Genomic DNA, 21,381 nt, shown 5'->3' with positions numbered 1-21,381 from the left:
AAAAACGGAACAGGGGACGAGAAAACACTCCAACAGAAGGCGCTGGGAATTCACCAAACCAAACCGACAAAAGTGGCATGCAGAGAAATTGTTACATTCTCCCGGCATGCATCAGGCCCAAGTTACCATGACGACGAGGAGTGCAAAAAACTTAGCAACAACATTACCAACGGATGCATAGAGGCGACCACAATGCAAGCATCGCATGTGTGCGGCCGGCCCTAGGCCGGGCTGGGCGCGGCTGAAATTTTCGTGTCTTTCTGGGTTTTTGCTCTCGCTTGGCGGTTTTTTTGTTTTGTTTTGTTCGCTTCGTGCTTACTACTCGTATTCCGTCATTTATTGACTTGTTAGCTCTCTGGCTCTCATTTTCCGTGTGCGTGTCTGTGTGTGTGCGCGCGTGTGCGTGTCTGTGTGCGTGTCGTGTGTGTGTTCGTGTCGCTTTCGGAATGTAAAAATGTGGGTAAAGAAAGTAAAAAAGAAAAAAACACACCAACCTTCTCGAAGCTCTGAGGGATGTAAAGGGGGTTTGATGCAGAACACAATGACATGGGGAGAAGAGAAAAAATAGGGGAGATACAGAGAGTAAAAAGAGGACTTCCCAAGGCTAAAAGCTGCAACAGTTTGTTGTTTTCTCTTTAAACCAAAAAAAAAAATTAAAATTAAAAAATAAAAAAGAACAGCAATGACCTTTTTTTCTTTTCTTGACATATTACATTTGTCTTCCACGATTTCTTTTTTTTTTTTTTTTTAATTCATTTCTGGAGCGTCTGAGACCCAGGCAAAGATTGGGAGGCTGGACCCCCAAAAGATCAGGGGCTCATGCTGGGGGACCCCACCTCCAGGGGAATGAAGACACGGGGGGGTCCCCCTCCCTCGTTGCACCCTCACTAGAGGCCTCCCCCCCACCCCATGCCTGCCGTCCACGCTCTCTCCTCGAACCCTGCCGGACTTACACACCCCCATCCCAGGTGTTTGCAGAAAAATAAGCAGGTTAGACGAAGACCAGTCAGCGGGAGCCGTGGACGCGCTAAAACTCACCAGCGGTGCCACAGCAGTGGGTCGGTGTCTGCCCCCTGCCCACCCTCGCGCCCACATCCCCATTCCCTCCCCCCACGAGGCCTCCTCCTCAGAGACAGATGTCAAACCCAAGGTGCAGAACCAAGGAGCTGCTTTGGGGGTCCTGGTGGGGCTGTGCTCGGTGGGGACCAAGTGGGGAGAGTCTGTAGGGGGGGGTGGGGAGGAGCTTCCTGCCTCCCAGCTGGAGAATGGCGGGGGCTTGGTGCCTCGTGTGGGGGAAACTGAGGCCTGGAGAAGTGTGGGTGCGGTCAAGTACACAGGGCCCATCAGGGCAATCCCGGGGCTCGAAGGGGGACCCTGTTTCCTGGCAGCAGAAGCTGCTTCTACCACGGATCTGATCAGAAACAGCCACAGGGAGGCGGGAGAGGGAGGAAAGCAAAGGGAGGAGGAGGAGGCAGGTTACAATTTCTGGAAGACCTGAAGAGAACCAACACAGGGATAAGAGGGGTTGACCCAGGCCTCTGGGGACAAGGGGAGGCTCCCCCCGCCTCCGGCGCCTCTGAAGGGACACCAAGGGACTGAGAAGGAAGTCTGTGTAGACGCTCCCCAGGGCTTCCTTGGGGGATGGGGGTGGGGCGCCGGGACAAGGACCCGGTCTCCCAGGCATGACGAGAGCGACCAGCCTCGCTGGCGTGCCGTGCCGGCCGCGGCCTGACGGGGTGCCGAGCCCCAGGCCCGAGTGCCTGCCGTGGCCCCAGCCTCGCTCGGGCCGACACGAGTCCTTTCCTGAGGGGGACCAGGAGACAAAGAGCACCGGGCTCTGCGACAGCCGAAGGTGCAGGGGCCGGCGGGGGGCGGCCTCAGAGACCCCCCCCCCAAGCTCTCGGATCGAGGGCCCTGCGGGGGGGTGAAGCGGGGAGCTACGAGAGGCCACGGAGTTCGGAGAAGCGAAGCAAGCACACAGCAAAGGGGGGGCACGGCACGACACACCACAGAAGCCGACTTGGATGGGCGGGCGGGGGCGGGGTGGGGCGGAGGCCTGCAGGCTCCCCCAGCCCTGTGGGCCCCAGACTGACCCCCTTGGCCCTGCCCCATTCCCTCCTGCCTCCCCGCCAAGTCCTACAGCCCCTGGGGTGTCCGTCCCAGGCACGGGGGCGGTGGGGGTAAGCAGCCCCCATTGTAGAGGTCAAGAAACTGAGGCCCAGAGACGGACGCCGCCTCACCCAAGGTCCTGCTGGGACCAGGGGGTGGGGTGGGGGCCCTCCTGCTCGGGTCTGCAGGGAACAGGGGAGCCCGGAGGCTGTGAGCCCAGGGAGGGAGGGGGTAACGGGACAGGACGGGTCCCTGTCTTCGACCTGGATGCGGCATCCCTACCTCGCACGTAGAGATTGGCGGGGGAGGAGTAGCGCGCGCCGGCGCTGTTGGTCGCCACGCACTCGTATTTGCCTTGGTCCGTCTCCTCGCTGCTCTCGATCTGCAGGGCCCCTGCAGGGAGAGGGGACAAAGCCAGGCCAGTCAGGGAGGGCCTGGGCCTGGGCCGGGCAGGCGGTCCCAGAGCCCCGCGCCACCTGTCTCCTGCTCAGTCTGGGCCAGAGAGAGACAAATGAAAGAGATGAGTTAGCCCGGAACCCCGGCTGGGCTGCGGGTCCCCTGGCACGTCTTCCCACCTCCCCGCACTCCAAGCCCAGCCCAGCACCAGCCTAAACGCACTGCAGTGCCCCGCCAAGGCCTCCTTTCTTGCTGGGAAACCAGGCAGAGCGCCCGGCTGGTGTTTTTTTAGAAATGACCACCAGGTTTCACTGCGGAGCTGGAGAGGTACGTGTGCCCTCCAGGCCAAGGGGACTGAGTTGGCCTTCATAAGCCACAGCAGTCATCCGCGAGACCCTGGGGCCTCGGGGCGGCCACAAGAGACGTGTGGGTTCAGGAATCTGGTGGCTGTCCCCCTGGTTTCAGCCGGTGCCCATGTGTAAATGAACACGGAATGGGCTCCTCAAGTGTGTGTGGAATGACAAATCTTAAAGCCGGCAGCACCCATGGAGAGAGACGAGGTTGCCTTTCTCTAAGACTAACTGACTAACTCACGTTAGCTAAGGTAAAGGATGTTGAGATGACACACATCAGGTGTGTTTGAAATCAAAAACTTGGATTAAAGCCTCCTGCCCCTGAAACGGATTGAAGAGGAACTTAAGTTTCCCCCTGGATTCCCCCAAAATCATCTAAGCAAGTCCAAATTCACCCACCTGCTCTAGAACCACGGGCCTGGATTCAGGATCCTGGTGCTGAGGAGTCATCAAACGAACTTCCTCGAGAGTGTTTGCAACTACGGTCCTACGCCCAGGGCCATGGCACTCCCGGGTTAAGGGGGGAAACTCTGCGAGTGTTTGAAATCAGCGATCTGAATGAAAACCTCCAATACCCACAAGCCAGGATCAAAGAATCCGTTGGTCATGAGCGAATAAAACTTTAAAGAAGAGGCCAGTTGCCTCGAGTATCCTTAAAGTCATGGGCCCCAATCAAAGGTCTTAATGCCTCTGACTGTATGAAATTAGGGCTGATTTCCCCCCTCTCTGTTTGAAACCACAGGCCCAGATCAAATAGGTTCCTTCCCACAAACATATAAAAAGGAGCAAACCTTCTCTAGACTGTATGAAGGCACGGGCCTTGAGCAAACATCGCAGTGCCCATGAGTAAATGAGAAGGAGGCTAACATTTCCCCAGGGATTTTAGAGACCACACGTCTGGAACAAATACTCATTTTCACAGGTAAATGAAGCGTACTGAACCTCCTTAAGGATGTTTAAAATCACATACCTCGGAAAAGACTTGAACACCCACGAGTAAGTAAAAATGAGGCAAATGCTTCCACAAGTATGTTTGAAATCAAAGGCCTAGGTCATGGTTCTCATTTTCATAACCAAATAAAACGGGAGTCTGAATCCCAGGTATCAGAGTTCCCGGCACCAGGAGTCTGAAAATCCAGTCCACGCTCCCAAGAAGTCCCCCTTCCCAGCTGTTCGTGGCTGTCCCACGGAAATGACATGGACCCACAAACGAGGATCCCGGATCAGTTTCTTCGGGGACTATGGAGGTAGGCTCTTCCCCCATTTCCCACACTTCTTCCTTTCCCCCAACCTCAAGGCTCTGAGGAGCTGCAGGCAGCCATTACTGTGGCAGCCCAGGGAGGGCCGGGAACCTGCTCTAGGTCACACAGCATTCCATGGCAAAGCCAGGACTAGACACGGACTCTTCCCTACGGCTCCCACCCAGGCCTATTCCAGTCTATTTTTCAGCACAGGTGGGGTTGGCCTTTGAGACTAGCTGTCTCTGCTCCATCGGGCTGGACCCTCAGATCCACAGCATGGGAAGACTGAGGCTGGAGAGAAACAAGGCCTGTGCACAGAGTAGCAATCAGCGTCTGGCCCCCAGAGCTCTGGGGGGACATGGGAGGTACAGCCCCTCCCCTGAGGCCAGGTGGCCTGCAGGGCAGCCATGGTCACATTCGGCCCCTTGGCCACACACAGCGACAGAGACACAACTGGACAGACACTGGGCAGGGTGGCAAGGGGTAAATACATGGAAAGGGCCTGGGTGCAGCCCCCCATGGAGCTTGGGGGGGCCGGGGGGGCAGCGAGAGAGAGCGTGAGTGGGCGGGAGGGTGAGGAGAGAGCCTCTTACCTCGGATCGGAGTGCTTTCTGTAAGGGAAGCAGAGAGAGTCAGGTGAATTTCAGAAGGCAGTCCTGGGGGGCCGGAGGGCCGGGGGGCCCCAGGGAGGCCAGGCTGGGCTACAAACCAGGGCCATCCACTCTGCCCCAGGGGTGGGGGCCTGAGCCAGCCCTGAGGGCTTGTCAGTTAGGAAGACTTCCCACAGGAGGCAGCAGTCTCCTGGGGAAGGAGGGACTGAGCCCAGAAGGCCCTCTAGGCTGGTTTTAGGGCTGTCCCTACGGCCCAGGGAGGTCTATGGCCTGGTCTGGCCCAGTTGACTGCCTTCCTTCTGGGCTGAGGGAGGGAGGTCATGGACCTCCCTTTCTTCTTTCCTTCTTGGAAGGGATAGGGAGCGAGGAAGGTCTTGGGAGTCTTGTTAGAGACACGGGGAGAGGAGTTAGTGCCCCAGGGCTGGGCATTAATAAAGCAGAGGGAAGGCGTTACAGACAGGCCAAGTAAGAGGGACAGGGGAGAGCAGCGAGAGGGGAGCGAGGGCGGAGGGAGGGCCCTCCCATCTCCTGAACCTCCAAAAGGAAAAGAGGAAAGGGCAATCTTCAGGTTAACCTGGGCACTGGGGCAGGGGACACCTCCAGACACACAAAGAAGGTGGTCCTGGCTTGGAGATCATACGCCCAGCTCATCTTCCTGGGAGAGATCCGGCCCCTCTCTCTACTGATAGACAGCTGAGAACCCCGCCCAGAACAAGTGGAGCCCGGGGACCCTGAGGCCAGGGCAGAGCAAGAGAACACAGCTCCTTCCGCCCAGTGCAGGCAAACTGATGGGCGAATGGGTGCCCGGAGGGGCCAGCAAACTGTCACACCATGAGTCAGAGGCAGGGGTGGGCTGTGAGCTCAGCTCTCCAGCCTCCCATGCCTCTGTATTACCTCTTCCGGAATCCGCAACCCAACAACCCAAGAGACACCTTTCTCTTCTTTACTTAGGAGGAAATGGGAATCTGCCTAAGGCGGCAAAGACTAGGTGGGGCAGGAATCCAGAGGCAACAGAACAGGACCTCCCAAGATGGCCTAACAGCCCAAGGCCACCGTACTGAGAGGAAAGGATATACCTCCCGGGTATTAAAGGTGGTTCTGCTGCTTAACCTGAGGAAGAGGAAGAGGAACTTTCATGGGACTAGAGCAATCACTCTCACTCTAGTAAGAATTAGCCCAGCAGTCAGTTTTAGGGCCTTCAGGCTGGATGTTGACAAAAGAGGAAGTGCCCCATGCCAGCCCAGCTGGGAAGTCCTCTCTCCCCCTCAGACCCAGCTCCCAAACTTCTGTAAGTTCCCCATTTTCCAGCAGTGTCAAGGCTGGGGGATTGTTAGGTGCAAAACTTCACTAGCCGTAGGATTCCACTCATTTTTCCTTAGTCCCCATTCTGGGATCTGACTGGCCTCTTGTGGCCTTGTGTTTTTTCCTCTTTTCCCTTTGGTCTCTTCTCCCTGCAGCCCCCTGGTGCCTGACGGGGGAGGGCTGGGTGGCTGGTGGGGGAGGAGGTCGTTAGTAAACATGCCACGTGGAGTGGGTCACCGTTACTGTCACAGTGGCTGTTAGTCTGGAGGGAGGGGGCGGGAGGAAGGGAACAAAGAGGGGAACGTTAGTTGTTGACGTGGTGAACAAATGAGACTTACCAAAGGTTTCTGAACGTTTATAACAGAGGGACAAGAAAAGAGAACAGGATGGTTAACGGGCATTGTGCGAAAGCCTGTATCCTCACCGGGATGGGGGCAGGGAGGGGAGGGGAGGGTAATCATCAGATTTTTTATGATCAATAAAGCAGCGGACATTCGTTGAGCACCTAGTCTGTGCCAGGCATCTGGTCACGAGCCCCAGCGAGGAGGCGCATTTCATGGCCGCAAGACCCAGAGAAAGAGAGCTGCTCTAGGACACAGCGGATGCTGGCTCAGGTGCTGGGCCCCGGGGTCTGTGCTCTTCTCTCTACTGGGGGCCATGAGGGCAGAAGCCAGCAGGGAAACAACCGAATCCTCAGGCTGCCATCAGCCTGAAGCTGAACCCCTCAAGCTGCAAGTATCCTCAGACAGATGGGAGGGGGGAAGGCTGTCTACCCCCACCACCCCCCGCACCCAGGCCAAGGCCCAGGTCTCTCCAGGGAAGAAACCCTGCGCTTAACGTCTGCTCCCTCTCAGAGCTTGGTGAGAAGCAGAAAGCAGAGGACGGGCAGACGGACCCTCGGCGGATGCTGAAGGGACCGGGCAGTAAGTGGGGGTGTGAAGAACCACTGGGAGGCCTTTAGGCAGGGCTGGCTCCAGGGCAGGGGGCTGTCCTCAGAGGAAGAGTGGGGAGGAGAAAGCAAAGTGGTATACCCCAACATGTGTAATCACAGCGGACGGAAACACCCAGGAGGGCATGCGGGCACGTCCCTATTGCGTGTCTGCACACGTGGGGACTGGGGGCATGGCTGGGAGGGACAGTAACGTGGGTGCATGTGCAGGAGGGAGAAGGCGAACCCACAGGCAGGTGGCAGGGCCTGCATTGGCCTCCCGCGGGAAGGTCAGGCTGCCGGCACCGGGAGCCCAGACACAGACACATGGACTCATCATGAAACAGTGCGATAACTGACACAACACACACACAGCACTCCCCCCACCCAAGACAGACAAACTCACAGATGGGGCACGCGGGCATTACACTGAGACACAACCGTGAAAGCACCCATCCCAAAGGTGACCAAGGCCTCGTGCTCTTCCGACCCGGCCGGGACCTGGACACACAAGCAGGACTGCCTCCCTGTGCCCTGTCACGTCCTTGCTTCAGTCTCAGAGACAATCTCTCCCTGCAGCTCTCTATGGCTCCCCACTACCTTACCTGTCTAAGGCCTCCTGCCGCCTCTGGAGATTCTCACTGCAATCAGCACTGGAAATTCTCTCTTGCCTTTGCCTTAGACATCTCTCCTCTCCTCTGGCTTGTCAGGGCCCCACTATATCCTCACTGGTCAGGCCCACGGCTCAGGAGAGAAGACACTCTCCCTGTGCCACCCTCCATGCCTCCCCACTATCTTGCCTGTCTGTGCCCCATCACACACCCAGTGGTTAGGCTCTGAGGATGGCCGCCCTCGCCACTCTCCACGGCCCCCCTTACCTCTGCCTGTCTGGACCACACCGTGTCCCCACTGCTGGGGCTTTCCATCACTTGGAACATCTGAGCCTCCTTAGGACTGCGCCGCTTGGGGACTGGAGAAACTCTGCCCCTGTGGTGTCTGTAGCTGCCTATCACTGTGCATACTGGGGTCCGTTATCACCCCACTCAGGCACGGACACACTCCCCTCCTACCATCTGCTGTAGCTCCCCATTACCCCTGCCTGTCCATGCTCCATTATATCCCCGCTGGCTCAGCTCTGAAGACAATCTCCCCACCCTAATGCCCTCCCCGTGGCTACACATCCCCTCTGCCTTTCTGTCTCCCATTAGCCCCCAGGGCTTGGGCCCCGGAGACGCCGCCCTCCGTGGCTCCCGCATCCTCCCAGCCCCCTACGCTCACCTGATCGCAGCTGTTTTATGCGCCCGTTGCTGGCACTGGGGTCCACAGGCAGGAAGTCCTTGAACCAGGTGATCTCGGGGTCGGGGTTGCCGCTGGCGGCACAGAGCATGGTAGCCGTGCGCGTCCGCTCCACCACCTTCAGCTGGGGGCCCATGTCGATGTTGGGGAAACCAGGGGGCAGCTGGTCCTCTGAGGGTGGAGACGGGGGAAGAACAGGGCAGGGGGCCGGTTGCCACGTGGCCGACACTGCCGGGACGCAGGGGACCCAAGTTCAGCTCCTGCCTTGATGGGACAGCTTCTGTGGCTGCTTGCCACATGGGCGATCGGTCCCATGGGAGGGAGTGCCAGGGGCGATGGCGGGGGGCAGGGGGCAGAGTGCATGGGGCCAGACTACAGCTTCTGGATTGGGGCCACTCTGCCACCTAGGGGATGACTGGAGAGGTCTGGGGTGTGGGGGATTCTGATGGTCATACCTGGGGTGGGGCCCTAGAATGTCGCTCAACACCCCATCATGTCCAGGACACTGCCCGACCCGAAAATGATCCAGCTCGTGTCAGCAGTGACACGGGAAAGACTTTCCCAGTGGGGAAGATGCTGGGCCCTTTAGAGCATCCAGAGCTAGTTTTAAAAACATAAACTCAGGCGCCGGGAAGGGGGGGCAGGGCCGAGTCAGTGAAGAGTCCACCTCCTGATTTCGGCTCAAGTCATGATCTCAGGGCCGTGGGAGCAAGCCCCTCGTGGGGCGTCTGCTTGAGATTCTCGCTCTCCCACTCCCTCTGCCCCTCACCCCATTTAAAAAAAATAAGTAAATACAGACGTCTGTAAACAGAAGCCTCACACCGTACGCCCTTCCAGCGCAGTCCTTACCTCCTGGGGGGACCCAGATCCTGGCCCACACTGCCCCACCAGCCTCGGCAGCCCCATTCCGAGCCACCTTCACACTCTCTCCGTCCAGCCACACACACCTCACTGCTCCTCAGAGAGGTTAAGCTCCCTCCTGCGTCCCCCTTGGCCTCCATCTCTGCACTCAGGTGCCCTCAGGCTGGCTCACACAGTGGAGCCACACACCTCCTGGACTCCAGCATATCTGAGGCCAACTCTATCCTGCTGTGCCTGTGTCGCCCCACACCCCCAGGGCCCAACGCCGGGCCTGGCATACAGTAGGTGCTCAATAAATGCATGAAAAGCTCAGTTCCAGTTGCTGTTAACCCACCAGAGTCCCTGCGCCTCCAGGCCTCAGTGCCCCCAGGCGCTGGCCAGGGTCTGGCTTCCCTCCATGGTAAAGGGGGTGGGAGAGCCACCAGGAGGAGAAAATGCCCCTTATGTCTGGTGCCAGCAGGAACGTGGTCACTGGCATGCCTGAGAACCTCACCAGACTCCGTGACCTAATTGAGCTGGCGTCACGCCAGGGAAGGGAAGCAGCTCAGGGGGCCGGCCACCTGCTCCCCCACCCCTACTCTCCCCCTCCAGCACCTGACTCCGGGTGCCTTTTGCTCTGATCCGGAACATGCCCAGGTCCACTGTGGCCCTGCCATCTGCAATGGACAAAGGATTCCCCAGGGCCAGGGACGAGGCTCCTTGGTGCGAATTTAAACACCCACTCGCTCCATCACAGGCCAAAAAGAGCCCCCGCTCCCCCAGCAAATTCACACTGAAGCCTGAACCCCAGGACCTCACGGACTTTAAAGGGGTGATTAAATTATAATGAGGCCACTGGGGTGGGTCCTAATCCAATCTGACGGGTGTCCTTGCAAGGAGGGGAGACGGGGACACGGACGGACGTGCCGAGGGACGAGCACATGAGGATGGGGGAGAAGACAGCTGCCCGCATGCCTAGGAGAGAGGCCCCAGGAGGGAGTGGCCCCGCCAACACCCCAGTCTCAGACTTCCAGCCCCCCAGGACCAGGAGAGAATATGTCATTTAAGCTGCCAGATGGTTGGACTGGGTTACGGCAGCCCTGGCAAACCCATGTGGTTCCCACCACCCCGATCCTGATGGCCAAGTGACAGCAAAACCGATCACGGGTGGGGGCTGGTGAAACTGAAGGTGAACACGAAGGAACGCGGGGGCTACAAAGCCTATGAGGAGGGGTGCCCCGTGGCCACCCTCCAGAGACCCCTGACCCTCAGCTCCGCATCTACGGTTTCCACGCGCCGTGCCCTAGAGGAGGATGTGGAGTGGCTCGGAGCAGCATGGGGCTGGCAACAACTTAACCAGCTATCAACGGGGACTCATTATCTACATGCTGGGCCACCCATGGGAGCCAAAACAAAGTCCAGACACACTGCTACGTGGACAGGTTCAGAGTGAAAGACAGTATAGATGAAGGGTCAAAAACTACTGTCCCAAGGCCAATCCCAGCCCTTGGCGTGTTTTTGTCAATAAAGTTTTACTGGCACACGGCCACGTCCGTGTCCACGTCATCTACAGCAGCTTTCCGGCTACAACTGCAGAGCTGAGAAGCTGAGACAGAGACTGGGCTGCAGAGTCAAAAATATTTCCTCCCTGGTGTTTTACAGAAAAAGCTGGCTGTCTTCTGGACCAGACGACGCTTATCCACGTGCAGGGAAACGATACACAGTGGTCCAGAAGGAGCAGGGGGCTTGGTGGGTGCTCTGGGGTACGGGACTGGGGCACTGACGAAGACGTGGGTGAGAGACCACCATGGGAGAGAGATCAGAACTCCGGACACACCGTTGGGGGAGGGGTGCTTGGAGGGCCAAGTCCCAGTCCCAAGTCCTGAGCACTTTGTACCAAGCACTCTACAAGTAAGTTGCCGTGCCCTCCTCCAAGATGGGACCTATTTCACAGAGGGGGAAACTGAGGTTCAGTTTCAGCTGCTCTAGCGCATAGAGCCACACACAGACAGGCTGTGATTCATACCCAGGCCTGGCTAAGCCCAGAGGAAGCTGGGACCGACCAGCTTAGGCAGCCCCCACCCCCAATCCGGGGACTGGACCTACTCAAGTCTGAGGAGGAGGGGCTGGACCCTGTCCCAGGTGGGTCAGGCCCTGATTGTCCTTCCTCCGCCTGAGGCCTGAAGCCCACAGGTGGTTCTGATTGGCTACCCATGACGTCACTGGAGGTTAAGGCCAAAACAACCGGCCTGGCTTCTCTGCGTTCCAGGCCTGCATGTGCGCGCCTGCTCAGCCGAGAACGCGGCCACTCCCACGCGAGTTCACACGTGAGCACTTACCCTGCGTGCCTGCGGCCCTAGGGGCCCCACCACTGCGCGCGTGGGTGGCAGCCAGCGGTGGGGTGGGGGGCTGGGTACCGAGAGCTCCAAATTAAACAAAAATGTTCATCGCGTACCACATTGTGCCCAATTCCTCGGAGTTTAATTAAAACAACAGCAAGGGAGGCGTGAGCAGGGTCCACAATCAGAGGGCGGGGGAGGGAGGCAGGGAAAACTGGGCCCAGAGCTGGGCCAACCGTAGGGAGAGCCCTGGGACTCAGGGCCCCGGGAGGGGGTGGGGGGGTGCGGGAGGACAGGCGCTCCTGGGTCAAAGGCCCAGGGCTGGGCATCTAGCCCAAGCACCAAGCCCTCCAGGCGGCCAGAAAACAGAGCAAAGCCAAGGAGGCCTTGATGGGGGCGGGGGTGGGGGGGTTTGCAGGGAGCACAGACGTCTCTTTCCCAGACTCCCAATCACTGGGCGGTTAATAGATTCACAGCATGTCCTTTTACCTCTCTGAGCGCTCACAATGGAGGCTGGCACGGGGGAGCGGGAGGCAGGCTGTTCCGTCTGTGCCCGGGAAAGGTCAGGGCAAGCCTATCTGCTGGGAAGAGGCGAGGTGGGGGGGGGGGGGCCAGGCCCGGGGCGAGCTAGCTCCCTGCCCCTCTCCTCCCAGCAGCCGGACAGGCTTCAGGACCCACGCGGAGGAAACTATGGGGCCTCTTGTTAAACAGCCTGGATGCGCAGAGCGCTCGGAGGGAGGGACCCCGCGCAGGCTGCACCCCAGGTCCAAGACCAAGTGCCCCGGGGGCCAAGGTTCCGCCCACCCTGGCTGTGTTGCCCTGGAGAGGCTTTAGCATGCCGGCCCGGGAGCCCTAGAAGGGCTGGTGGCAGTCGCCCCACTAAACTTGTACTATGGACGGTGACGCTTGGGGAGCTGGAGTCAGCCAAGAGCTGGGTCCCTGCGGGAGGGCGGGGTGGGGGGGGCGCAGCCTCTCCCGCGCATGCGCCACCTCCCTGGCCCACGTGGCGCCCCCTCGCGCTGAACCTCATTATTCCACACCCGGGAGGTGAGGGGCCGCAGCTCCCAGGGGCTTATTAACTTGCCCGGGGTCACAGAGCTAGAGAGGCTCACACCCCCTTGCCAGAGCAGGCAGGAGGGAGCAGCGGGGGGGTGGGGGGGCGCTGTGGCAAGGCTGTCTGAAGGGTGCTGTTTTACAAGGAGAATGCAATTTCCTGATGCCCCCCCCCCCCCCCCCCACAAGGGCTAGCCAGCAGCCCAGCAGTGTTCCCGAAGGATCTGTGTGAATGCATGGGAGGTGGTGGGCAGCTATCTGTGCCTGTCCAACATCTATTCCTCCTTTGTCCCTTTGGCGAACCCGCCCCTTGCTGACCCTGTCTGTGTGGGCTGACACACCCCTAACTCCAGGAAGGACTCTGCCAATGGGAGTATTTGTTCCTCCGGCCACAGTAACTGGCTCAGGGATGGCTATCTAACCCAGCTTAGGCAAGGAGCCATCGTCCCAGGCCACCTGGTCCTCTCTTTGGGGTAGGGGCCTGGGAGCCTGGAGCTACTGGGGTCATCCCACTAAGGACAGGCACTATGGAAAAAAACAAACCCAGAGGCAGAGAGACGGTGAGACCTAAGAACTCTGCATGAGTTCCTGGATCTAGCCGAACCTGAAGCTGCTACCTCCACGGGTAGTCTCATTACAGAGATCAATGAATTTTCTTTCTTATGTGAACCAGTTTGAGGTGGATCAGTCTCTTGTAATCAGAGCAGCATGATTAAGATGATAAATGGGAATGACACTAGTCCCCTCAACACCATTCTTTCCTGTAAAAGCTCAATAAATCCCCACTGGCAGACTCTGGGCCACACTGGCATAACGGGCTGGGGAAGCGAGATCAAGGTTCCCCAAGGAGAAAATCCAACATTTTTAATGATTCAAAAGCCCAGGGCCTGGTTCCTCCCCCACCCATCTGAAGGAGCCCAGTACCTCGGAGGACAGTGAGCTTGGCGTGGACCGTGACCTCCCCGACAGAGTTCTGGGCCACGCACTCGTACACGTTCTCATCCCGGGGTGTCCGTAGCGGCTGGATCCTCAGCACGGCCCCCGCGCTCTGGTCAAACTCGATTGTCTGCCACGGGCAGGGGAGAGGGAACAAGATGAGGCTGAAGTCCCTGGGGAGGCGGGCAGAGGAGCTGGGGGCTGGACCATCCATGCGGACAGGCATCCCGTGCAAACCGGAACCCGGGCCCAGGTCTATGCAAGCAGAAGGGCCTGTGTGTACGTGGGTGTGTGAGGAGCACAGGCCGGTATGTGTGACAGACGTGGCGAGGGATGTCGGCTACAGAAGCATGTGTGTCTGATTGTGTGTGTGTTATAGGGTGGTGCGTGAGGCTCCATGTGCGAGATGGCAAAGAGAGAGTGTAGCCTTGCTCAAGGCCACACAGTACACGGCCGGCAAAGGAAGCCAGTCTGGCCGGCCCTCACTAAGCAGGCAGAACGGGGGCCTGGCCAGGAAGGGGTGAGAGCGGCCGGAGGCCACAGAGGGTGGCTGCCCGGCCTGGCTGCCTATGTTACATCTGGGAGATGTATCTGGGACATCTGTGGCTGAGCATGGCTGAGCCGCTGGGGCCCCGTCTTGGGAGAGGGTGCTGGCCCCAGACTGGCTCTCCTCACCCCTGACTCACCTCAAAACGCTGGGAATTGACCTTCTTGCCCTTCTTGTTCCAGGTCACCCGTGGCTTGGGGTCGCCCGTGGCCTGACACACGAAGGAGGCCACACCCCCTGACACACCAATCTGGTCCTTGGGTTCTTTGATGAACCTGGGGGGCTCTGGAGACAGAGCAGGAAGAGGAAAGGTCTGGTGGGCCCAGGCATGAGCCCAGGAGCCCATGGGGCCATGCAAACACGCCCTCCCTCCTCACGCCCACCCCGGAGACCACAGCCACACATGCTTACATTTACTTCCAACCTCACGTGGGCCACAGAAGGTGGTGGAAGGGGAGCCCTCCCCCAAGACTCTGGGGTCCTCAGATTTAGCACCTGGAAGCCCCCCATGGGGTGCCCAGCCAACCCTGGAGGATCCCTGGCCCGGAAAAGACTTGCAAGGAGATAATCCCCCGGTGGGACACGTGGGGAAACTGAGGCATCAAACAGGGAAGCAGGGGATGACCAAGGGATCTGAGGTCACAGCTGGCATTGGAACCCAGGGCTCCAGCCTCTTAATCCATGGGAGGCGTCCAGACACAGGGGCCAGCACTAGAAGCAGAAGCTCAGAAAGGCTGATCCAGTTTCCGAGGCATAAGATGCTGACAACCGGGAGAGCAAGCGCTTGCTGAGCGCCTATTGTATGCAGCGGCGTAGTTCAGTAATACCTAACTTTGAGGACGCTGAGCAAAGCCTTCGCTTGAACACATACAGCCACCACCGGCCCAGCGGGGATTTGAACCCGGCTGGCTCCGTAGCCCACATTCCTGGCCCCTCCAGGAGATCCGATGTATGAAGTCTCTCCCGGAGAGTCTCCAGTGGGGCCTGCAGGGTCTTTAAGCCCCAGCAGCCTCCACGCCACGCCTGGACAGCCCCTGCATCCTGTGAAAGTACTTCCCGTCGCATTCTCGGTTGTGACTTTGTGCGGTAACCGAGGGACCGCCCGAGGCAATCCGGGCTCGCCACTTGCTGTTGGGATTGCTACAGCGGAGCGCAGGAAGGAATTCAGCGACTCCTGAGGTTTTCTGAGCGACAGATTCAAGGGCTGCGGCGGGTTGGCGAGGCCCTCCGGGAAGCCACCTCGCTATCCGACAAAAGGGGACGGACTACGTGTCCTCGGGGCCGCCCCGAAGTGGGACGCTGGGCAGCACCAAGGGACGAGGGGGCTTTCCTAACTCCCAGGGCAGAACAGCAAGATCTCAACAGCGAGGGGCAGAGAGTGCAGCGGACGTTACTATCTGCACGAAAAGAAAACTCAGAGGGTGGGCAGAAAACCTGGGGGGCGGGGTGGGAGTGTGTGCGCGCGCGCATGCGCATGCGCACACGTGAAGGCTGCCCCAGGAGAGAAACCAGGTGGCTAGACACTGGGATGGGGAGAGAGGCTTCCCGCTTGGTACCTTTTTGAGATTTACAGCTGTTTAAAGATAAACGGAAATTATTTCTTCAAATCACTCTTTAAACAAAAGCGGGTGCCCATCCCGGAGGCCTGAGCGGCCTCACCTCCCTTCCTTGAGGCAGCGCTCCCACTGATGCGACCGCGCGGCTTTACGGGCGATCCCTGTCTTCTAAAATCCACAGGCCCTGCGCGCAGGCATGTGCGGCCTCAGACAGCTCCTCGGGACCCCTGCAAAGCCGTGGTGGTTAACCACACGCGGGCTTCAGGTGGAGAAGCTTGCGTGAGGCCACCCTGCCCAGGGGGACAGCGCCCGCATTTGGACCTGGGTCTTTCTGTCCACAGGCGCGAGTCTTGGGTTCCCATCGCCTCCAGGGCTCGAGCCTGATGAGGATGTTTTGCCGAGCCCTGGGCTTTGCCTGCCCTGGTGGCTCCTCCTCCAAGCCTCAGGAATGGCGACTGGGGCCCTGGGTGTCCCCAGCCGAAGTCACAGAGGAAAGTGACTGTGGCCGGGTCAGGAATCTTACTTGGGGGAAATCCTCTCTTGGGAGCCCCTGGAAGGAAGGGCAGAAGTGAGCTCCAAGAGGCATCCAGCTGCCTGTTTATGACTCCGAGCTGGGACACAACCCCAGCAGCCTGGTGGGGGGGGGGGCACAACAGCAGGGAGCCCCTGCTGTTCTTTCTCCGCTGGAGTCCCTCCTCCCTTCATCTGGCAGCTTCTACCTCAGCTAGGCCAGCACCTCCCCCAGGGAGCCTTCTCAGATTACGGCAGGCTGGGTCAGGAGCTCCTCTGCCCCCCACCTCTGCCTGGACATCCCCCATCACAGCCTTGGGCATGGTGTGCCAAAATCGTTTGGTTTCCCTGGTGGGCATGGGGTCCCCAGGACGCCACTGGTCTGGTGGTCACCTCTCTGGTGACCCGTGACGGCCACTGAACACCAGACCCCGTGTAATAGCCCACTCGCTCCCGAGATCCCCCCTCTCAGCCCATCTCCAGGTGGCTCTGGGGTCACAGAGAGCCTAGAAGAGCCCTGTCTGCTCACTGCACCCCGATTAGAAAATTTCCTATAAACACTTGGATTCTCTCCTTTGGATGAATCCTCCCCTCCTCTTTTTGGCAAAGGGGCCCAGACACAAGACAGATGCCCTGGGGTATGGCAGCCACTTGTGGGGTCCTGGGCCAGCTGGCACTCAGTGCTGTTCTTGTACCCAGGACACAGAAGCAAAACTGGGGGTCAGAGAGGATGAGAGATGTGCGCAGGGTCACTCAGTTCGTGGTGGACGGGGGCTGGGATTATTCCACTGGGGGTCTAAACCAGGGACCTACCCCAGCAAGGGCACGTTTGATAAATAGGGTTGTGGGTCCTCATCCCTGAGAGCATATCCCAGGTGTCTCCCTGTCTTTACTCAGAGCGGTGACACCCCCAGCATAGAGGCTGGGAGAGAGCCCGAACTCTGGTTTTTCCACTCCGGACTCTAGAGAGGAGAATCCAAGCCGGCACGGGAGACCCACCCGCCTGTCCCCTCCAACCCTGCCTGGGCCAGCCCCACAGCATCCTGGGAAGGCCCCACGGGACCTGAGGCCCTTTCTAGAGCAGCAGTCGCTCCTCTTGGCACTGGCTGCTGGTTTCAGCTGCCCACGTGGGCTCTCTGTGGCCTGACGGCCCCCGCCTTCCGTGGCTCCCCAGGGGCCTGGGCCATTCCCTGAAGCTGGCTGCGCAAATCACGGTGGGTCCCAGAGGTCGGAACTCCTGTGACACAGACCCGCCCCTGGAGGCAAGATGCCTCGGCCTTGGAGACGCGGACCTGGGCTTGAGTGTAGGGCAGTACAGGACACCTAAAGTAACAGTAACAACGCCTGGGCTGAGGGGATACCCACTGGGCCTGCTTCAGATGCACAGCAGGTGCTAATATCCTGGGTCACCTCCCTCTCACTGCTTGCCTGAACCAGGGTCTTCACCTCGCCCTGCTCCCCCAGCTCAGGCCCTCAAACACCACCCCCCCACACCCCGCAATACCTCGGACAACCCACAACTGACAATGCTCCTCACAACGACAATGCTCCTCACAACGACCACCAGAGGGCGCCGGTGAGCAGGCAAAAATCTCTGTTCTACCCTCCTCGGCCTACTGCCCCACTAGGGTTCCCACCTCTGGGGGATAGAAGCCCAAGCCTCCTCTGAAGCCCCCTGAGGCCCTGCAAGACCTGCTCTGGCTCTCCCTACCCCTTCCTCCTCCCTCTCTCCCCCTCATCCTCTCTGCTCCAGCCACATGGGCCCCCTGGCTGTTCTTCCAACACTCCAGGTCCTGCCCCAGGCCCTTTGCACATACTGCTCTCTCTGCTTGGGAGTTTCCCCCACACACGCATAGGGTGCACTTCTCAGCTCCTTTAGGTCTCTGCTCAGAGGCCACCTCACTGAGACCTTCCCTCATGTTCTCCCGCGCCATTAAGATGCAGCCCCCAACCCTCACCTCACACCCACATCCCCAGCATGTCCACCACCCAACACACTTAGTGCTTCTCCCTTGCAAGATTATGAGCTCTGTAAAGGGGTGGGATGTCTGTTTTGTCTCCAGTGGCTAAACCAGTGCCTGGCACACAGTAGGTCCTTATTAAAGACACACTGAATGAATGAGACCACAGGTCGCCATGGTCACACAACAGAACCAGGATTTAAACCCAGGCCAGTGCAGTCTCCAAATCCTGCAGCCTCCCTCAACTACAGTGGGCTTCCGGCTCTGGCAGCCTCAGTTTCTCCAAGGCTGGTAATTATTCCTGGAGCAAGCATCAAAGGAGTAAACTTATTATTTATTCAACCAGTTTAAGTTAAACCAGAGATTTTCACCCGGGGCGGTGGAGGCGGGGGTGGGTAGTGAGACACTGCCTACAGACGTCTGTGGTCGTGGTCGTCAGGACTGGGGGTGCTCCGGCATGGAATGGGTGGGGTCAGGAATGCTGCTTGCCCCCCCCCCCCACACACACAGTGCCTGGGATGCCTTGCCCCAGGGAACAATCTGACCCTGCCTTAAATGAATGAACAAAATGCTAAAATGCTTGCGGTCTTCGACTTGCTGTTCCCACTGTGGGGAGCAGAGCCCAGGAACGCACAGGCCCCACAAAGTGACCAGAGAGATCCCAGCCCAGCCGCGGCTTGTGGCTACTTCCTGGCTGTCATGAAACCTCACCATGGCTCAATTTCCCCACCTGTACAATGGGAACGATGAGAACGTTCATCCCATCAGGCTGATCTGAATGTGTTAGGCATCCACTAAAAAAACAACATGAAAACAGGAAAAGGCACACATCGCTGAGGCAAGTGTGCGTGTCCTGGTGTTCTTGTCCAATGGCCATAATTATTGTGCTCGTGGGAGCATGGGATTGTGGGCCTACTACCTGCCAGGCAGCATTCTCATGTGTCTTTGCCACGGGAATGCTGACGTGTGGATCTGTTATGAGTCTCATTCAGTCAAGGTGGAAATGGCAGCTGAGAGAGGTTGAGTCACTAGCCCAAGGTCACACAGCAGGTTGAAGGCAGAGCCAGGATTCAAACCCAGACTAACTACAGATGCCACTTTCTTTCTTGCTGGCCTGACCTTGTGTGTCCCCATGGGCCTGAGTGATACCACCTCTAGGCCCCCTGTGGTAAGTTCGTTCTTGGTGTCAGGACCAGGATGAGGGAAAGGACCCCTCATCCTTTCATGCTACATCCAGAAACAAAGCCTTGCCCACCCCAAACCACACTAAGCCCTTTCTTCACCTCCAGTCCTTTCTAAGGGCTACCACCTTCTCCGCCAGCAAACTCCTACACAGCCACAAAGCCCCAGCTCCAATGCCCTCTTTCCCAAGAAGCCTCTCCTGGCTCCACCTGGGAAGGTTTGGTTGCTTCTCTATCTGCCACCCAGGGGCCTGGTGTTTCTACGTAGGGCAAGGGAAGGTGAACCCTGTGGCTTCAAGTAAGTCCCTCTGAGCCTCAGTTTCTCTCACTGCAAAATGGGGGAGGGAATGGAACCATCCGGCTGGAGAGAGGTGAAAGAGGTCAAGTCTGTACTTGGCAATGCCCGTGGTACAGGGCTAACGCTGGGGAAATGGCCATCATCGTCATTACCATTACTGCTTTTAATACCATCATGATTATTGGCCTCTGAGCCTCCCAGGACCAGCGCCCAGCAGGCACTTTGCTCAGCCTCCTTCGTGGGGCACACAGGCGCTGCGTGGCCACACCTGGGGCCCCGGGGAGGAGGTGGGACACATGCACTCACACGCGCAGACACGGACTCAGACAACCACACGTCCCGCACCAGACTCTTACCTTCTGCTGCGCAGCCTCCGACCAGCAGGACCACGAGGAGGCCCACGGGACCAACCACAGATGCCACACCGGGGCCCCAGGCAGGCGCCATGCTTGGTAGCCACCTGCAGCCTCAGGCCTCCGCCCTAGAGGGGGACGGCCCCCCCCCCCCGTCCCTCACAAAGAGGCCTCGAGCCAAGCCGAGCGTCAGACGGGGCAGCGTCTGCAGAGACAATGGAGGCACAGTGAGAGGGGAAGAGGAGAAGCAATCCGGGGGGCCTTCATGGAGGCAGCAGCGGGAGGATCGGAGAGGGACAGAGGAGAGGGACGGGGTGGGGGGAAGGGTTGCAGAACAACGAGGGGGGTTCACAGGGCGATGATGGGGCAGAAGGGAAGGGCTGAGCCCCTGCTGAAGGTCTGTGTCCCCCACATCCCTGCACTGAGTCCCACCCTCCCTGGGACAGTGCTAAGAGCCTGGGCCTCTGGGAAGGGATTCAGCTACAAGGGTGGGACCCTCGGGAATGGGCACAGTGACTTGTGAAAGAGACGCCTCAGGGCTCCCTTACTCCCTCTGCCTCACGAACACAGGGCGACAAGAGGGCCGGCTGGGAAGCAGGGAGCAGCCCTCAGCAGACCCCAGCTCTTCGGGCACCTTGATCTTGGACTTCTGCCTCCAGCCCCGAGAGACAGCCACGTCTGCTCTCGGGAAGCCACCCGGCCTTATCGTATTTCAGTCAGCAGCCCCAGTGGACGGAGACAGCCCCCAGCCACCCGCTGACGGCTGACCGCAAGTAAGCCTCCACTCTGGGGGAGCAGGGACCTCAGACCCCCACCGAGCGCCCAACCAGGACTGGGCACCAGCTCCGGGGTCCTGAGTACCTGCTGCCGCCCTCCCGGGCTGGGCCTCTGGAAGGACAAGGCTCCAGCGACCGCTGCCGCCTGTGTCTGCACCCCACCTTGGCCCCTGCTCGGCCCACGGACGGATCTGCCCCCGACACACCTGTCAGGCCCTGCCCCCTGCCCTGTTCTAAAGCCTGTGTGGCTCCCGCTGCCCCCAGAGGAAGCCACTCCTGCTGATCTCACTTCCTCCTCTCCTGGAGGGGTAGCTGGGCAGCCTGAGCTCAGCCCTGCCTGCTGGCCTCTGCCCCTGCTGGGCCTTCTGCCGGGACTGCTGTCCCCCCACCACCTGTGATGGCTCTCATTTGTCACTTCCTCCGGTAGTGCTCCCGCCCCCCACCCCCGCACCCCAGTCCACATCCCACAGCCTCAGTCATGAGTAAGGCCATCATCCTCCCCACTTTAGCCCAGTTTGCAAATTACATGCGAATGTTAATCACTCTGAGTCTGTTTCTCCCACCAGCATCTAAACTCTTCTAGGATAGAAGACTCCCTCCTCACCGGGGCCAAAGCCCCTCCCTGGTCTCCACTGTGGCCAGAGCCGGGCAGAGACACGGCCTCTATGGCCCGGTCAGCCCCACACCCATCCCAGGCCGTGCCCCGGGCGGGCCCCGGCCACGACCACAGGGACGGGTGCCATATAATGATGGGGCAGCCCCTGTGATTCTGGCTCCCAAAATACCCAGCTGCGG

The 21,381-nt window shown here is 59.2% G+C and overlaps 1 protein-coding gene across 1 annotated transcript in view; it reads right to left on the bottom strand.

Moving 5' to 3' along the window:
• The window catches only part of LOC111161670 (protein tyrosine phosphatase, receptor type S), a 57,103-nt gene extending 37,100 nt beyond the window's left edge, over positions 1 to 20,003 (bottom strand). The window contains 5 exon segments of the mRNA XM_022525462.1: positions 2,392 to 2,502; positions 8,219 to 8,407; positions 13,393 to 13,534; positions 14,091 to 14,236; positions 19,814 to 20,003. Coding sequence (XP_022381170.1) covers positions 2,392 to 2,502; positions 8,219 to 8,407; positions 13,393 to 13,534; positions 14,091 to 14,236; positions 19,814 to 19,904 — 679 coding nt within the window. The 5' untranslated portion in view covers positions 19,905 to 20,003.
• Between the last annotated feature and the right edge of the window lie 1,378 nt (positions 20,004 to 21,381).

Source organism: Enhydra lutris, unplaced genomic scaffold (assembly GCF_002288905.1).
Source record: "Enhydra lutris kenyoni isolate GAN:26980312 unplaced genomic scaffold, ASM228890v2 scaffoldscaffold86, whole genome shotgun sequence".
Lineage (NCBI taxonomy): Eukaryota > Metazoa > Chordata > Mammalia > Carnivora > Mustelidae > Enhydra > Enhydra lutris.
This window is presented reverse-complemented; position numbering and strand designations above follow the sequence as displayed.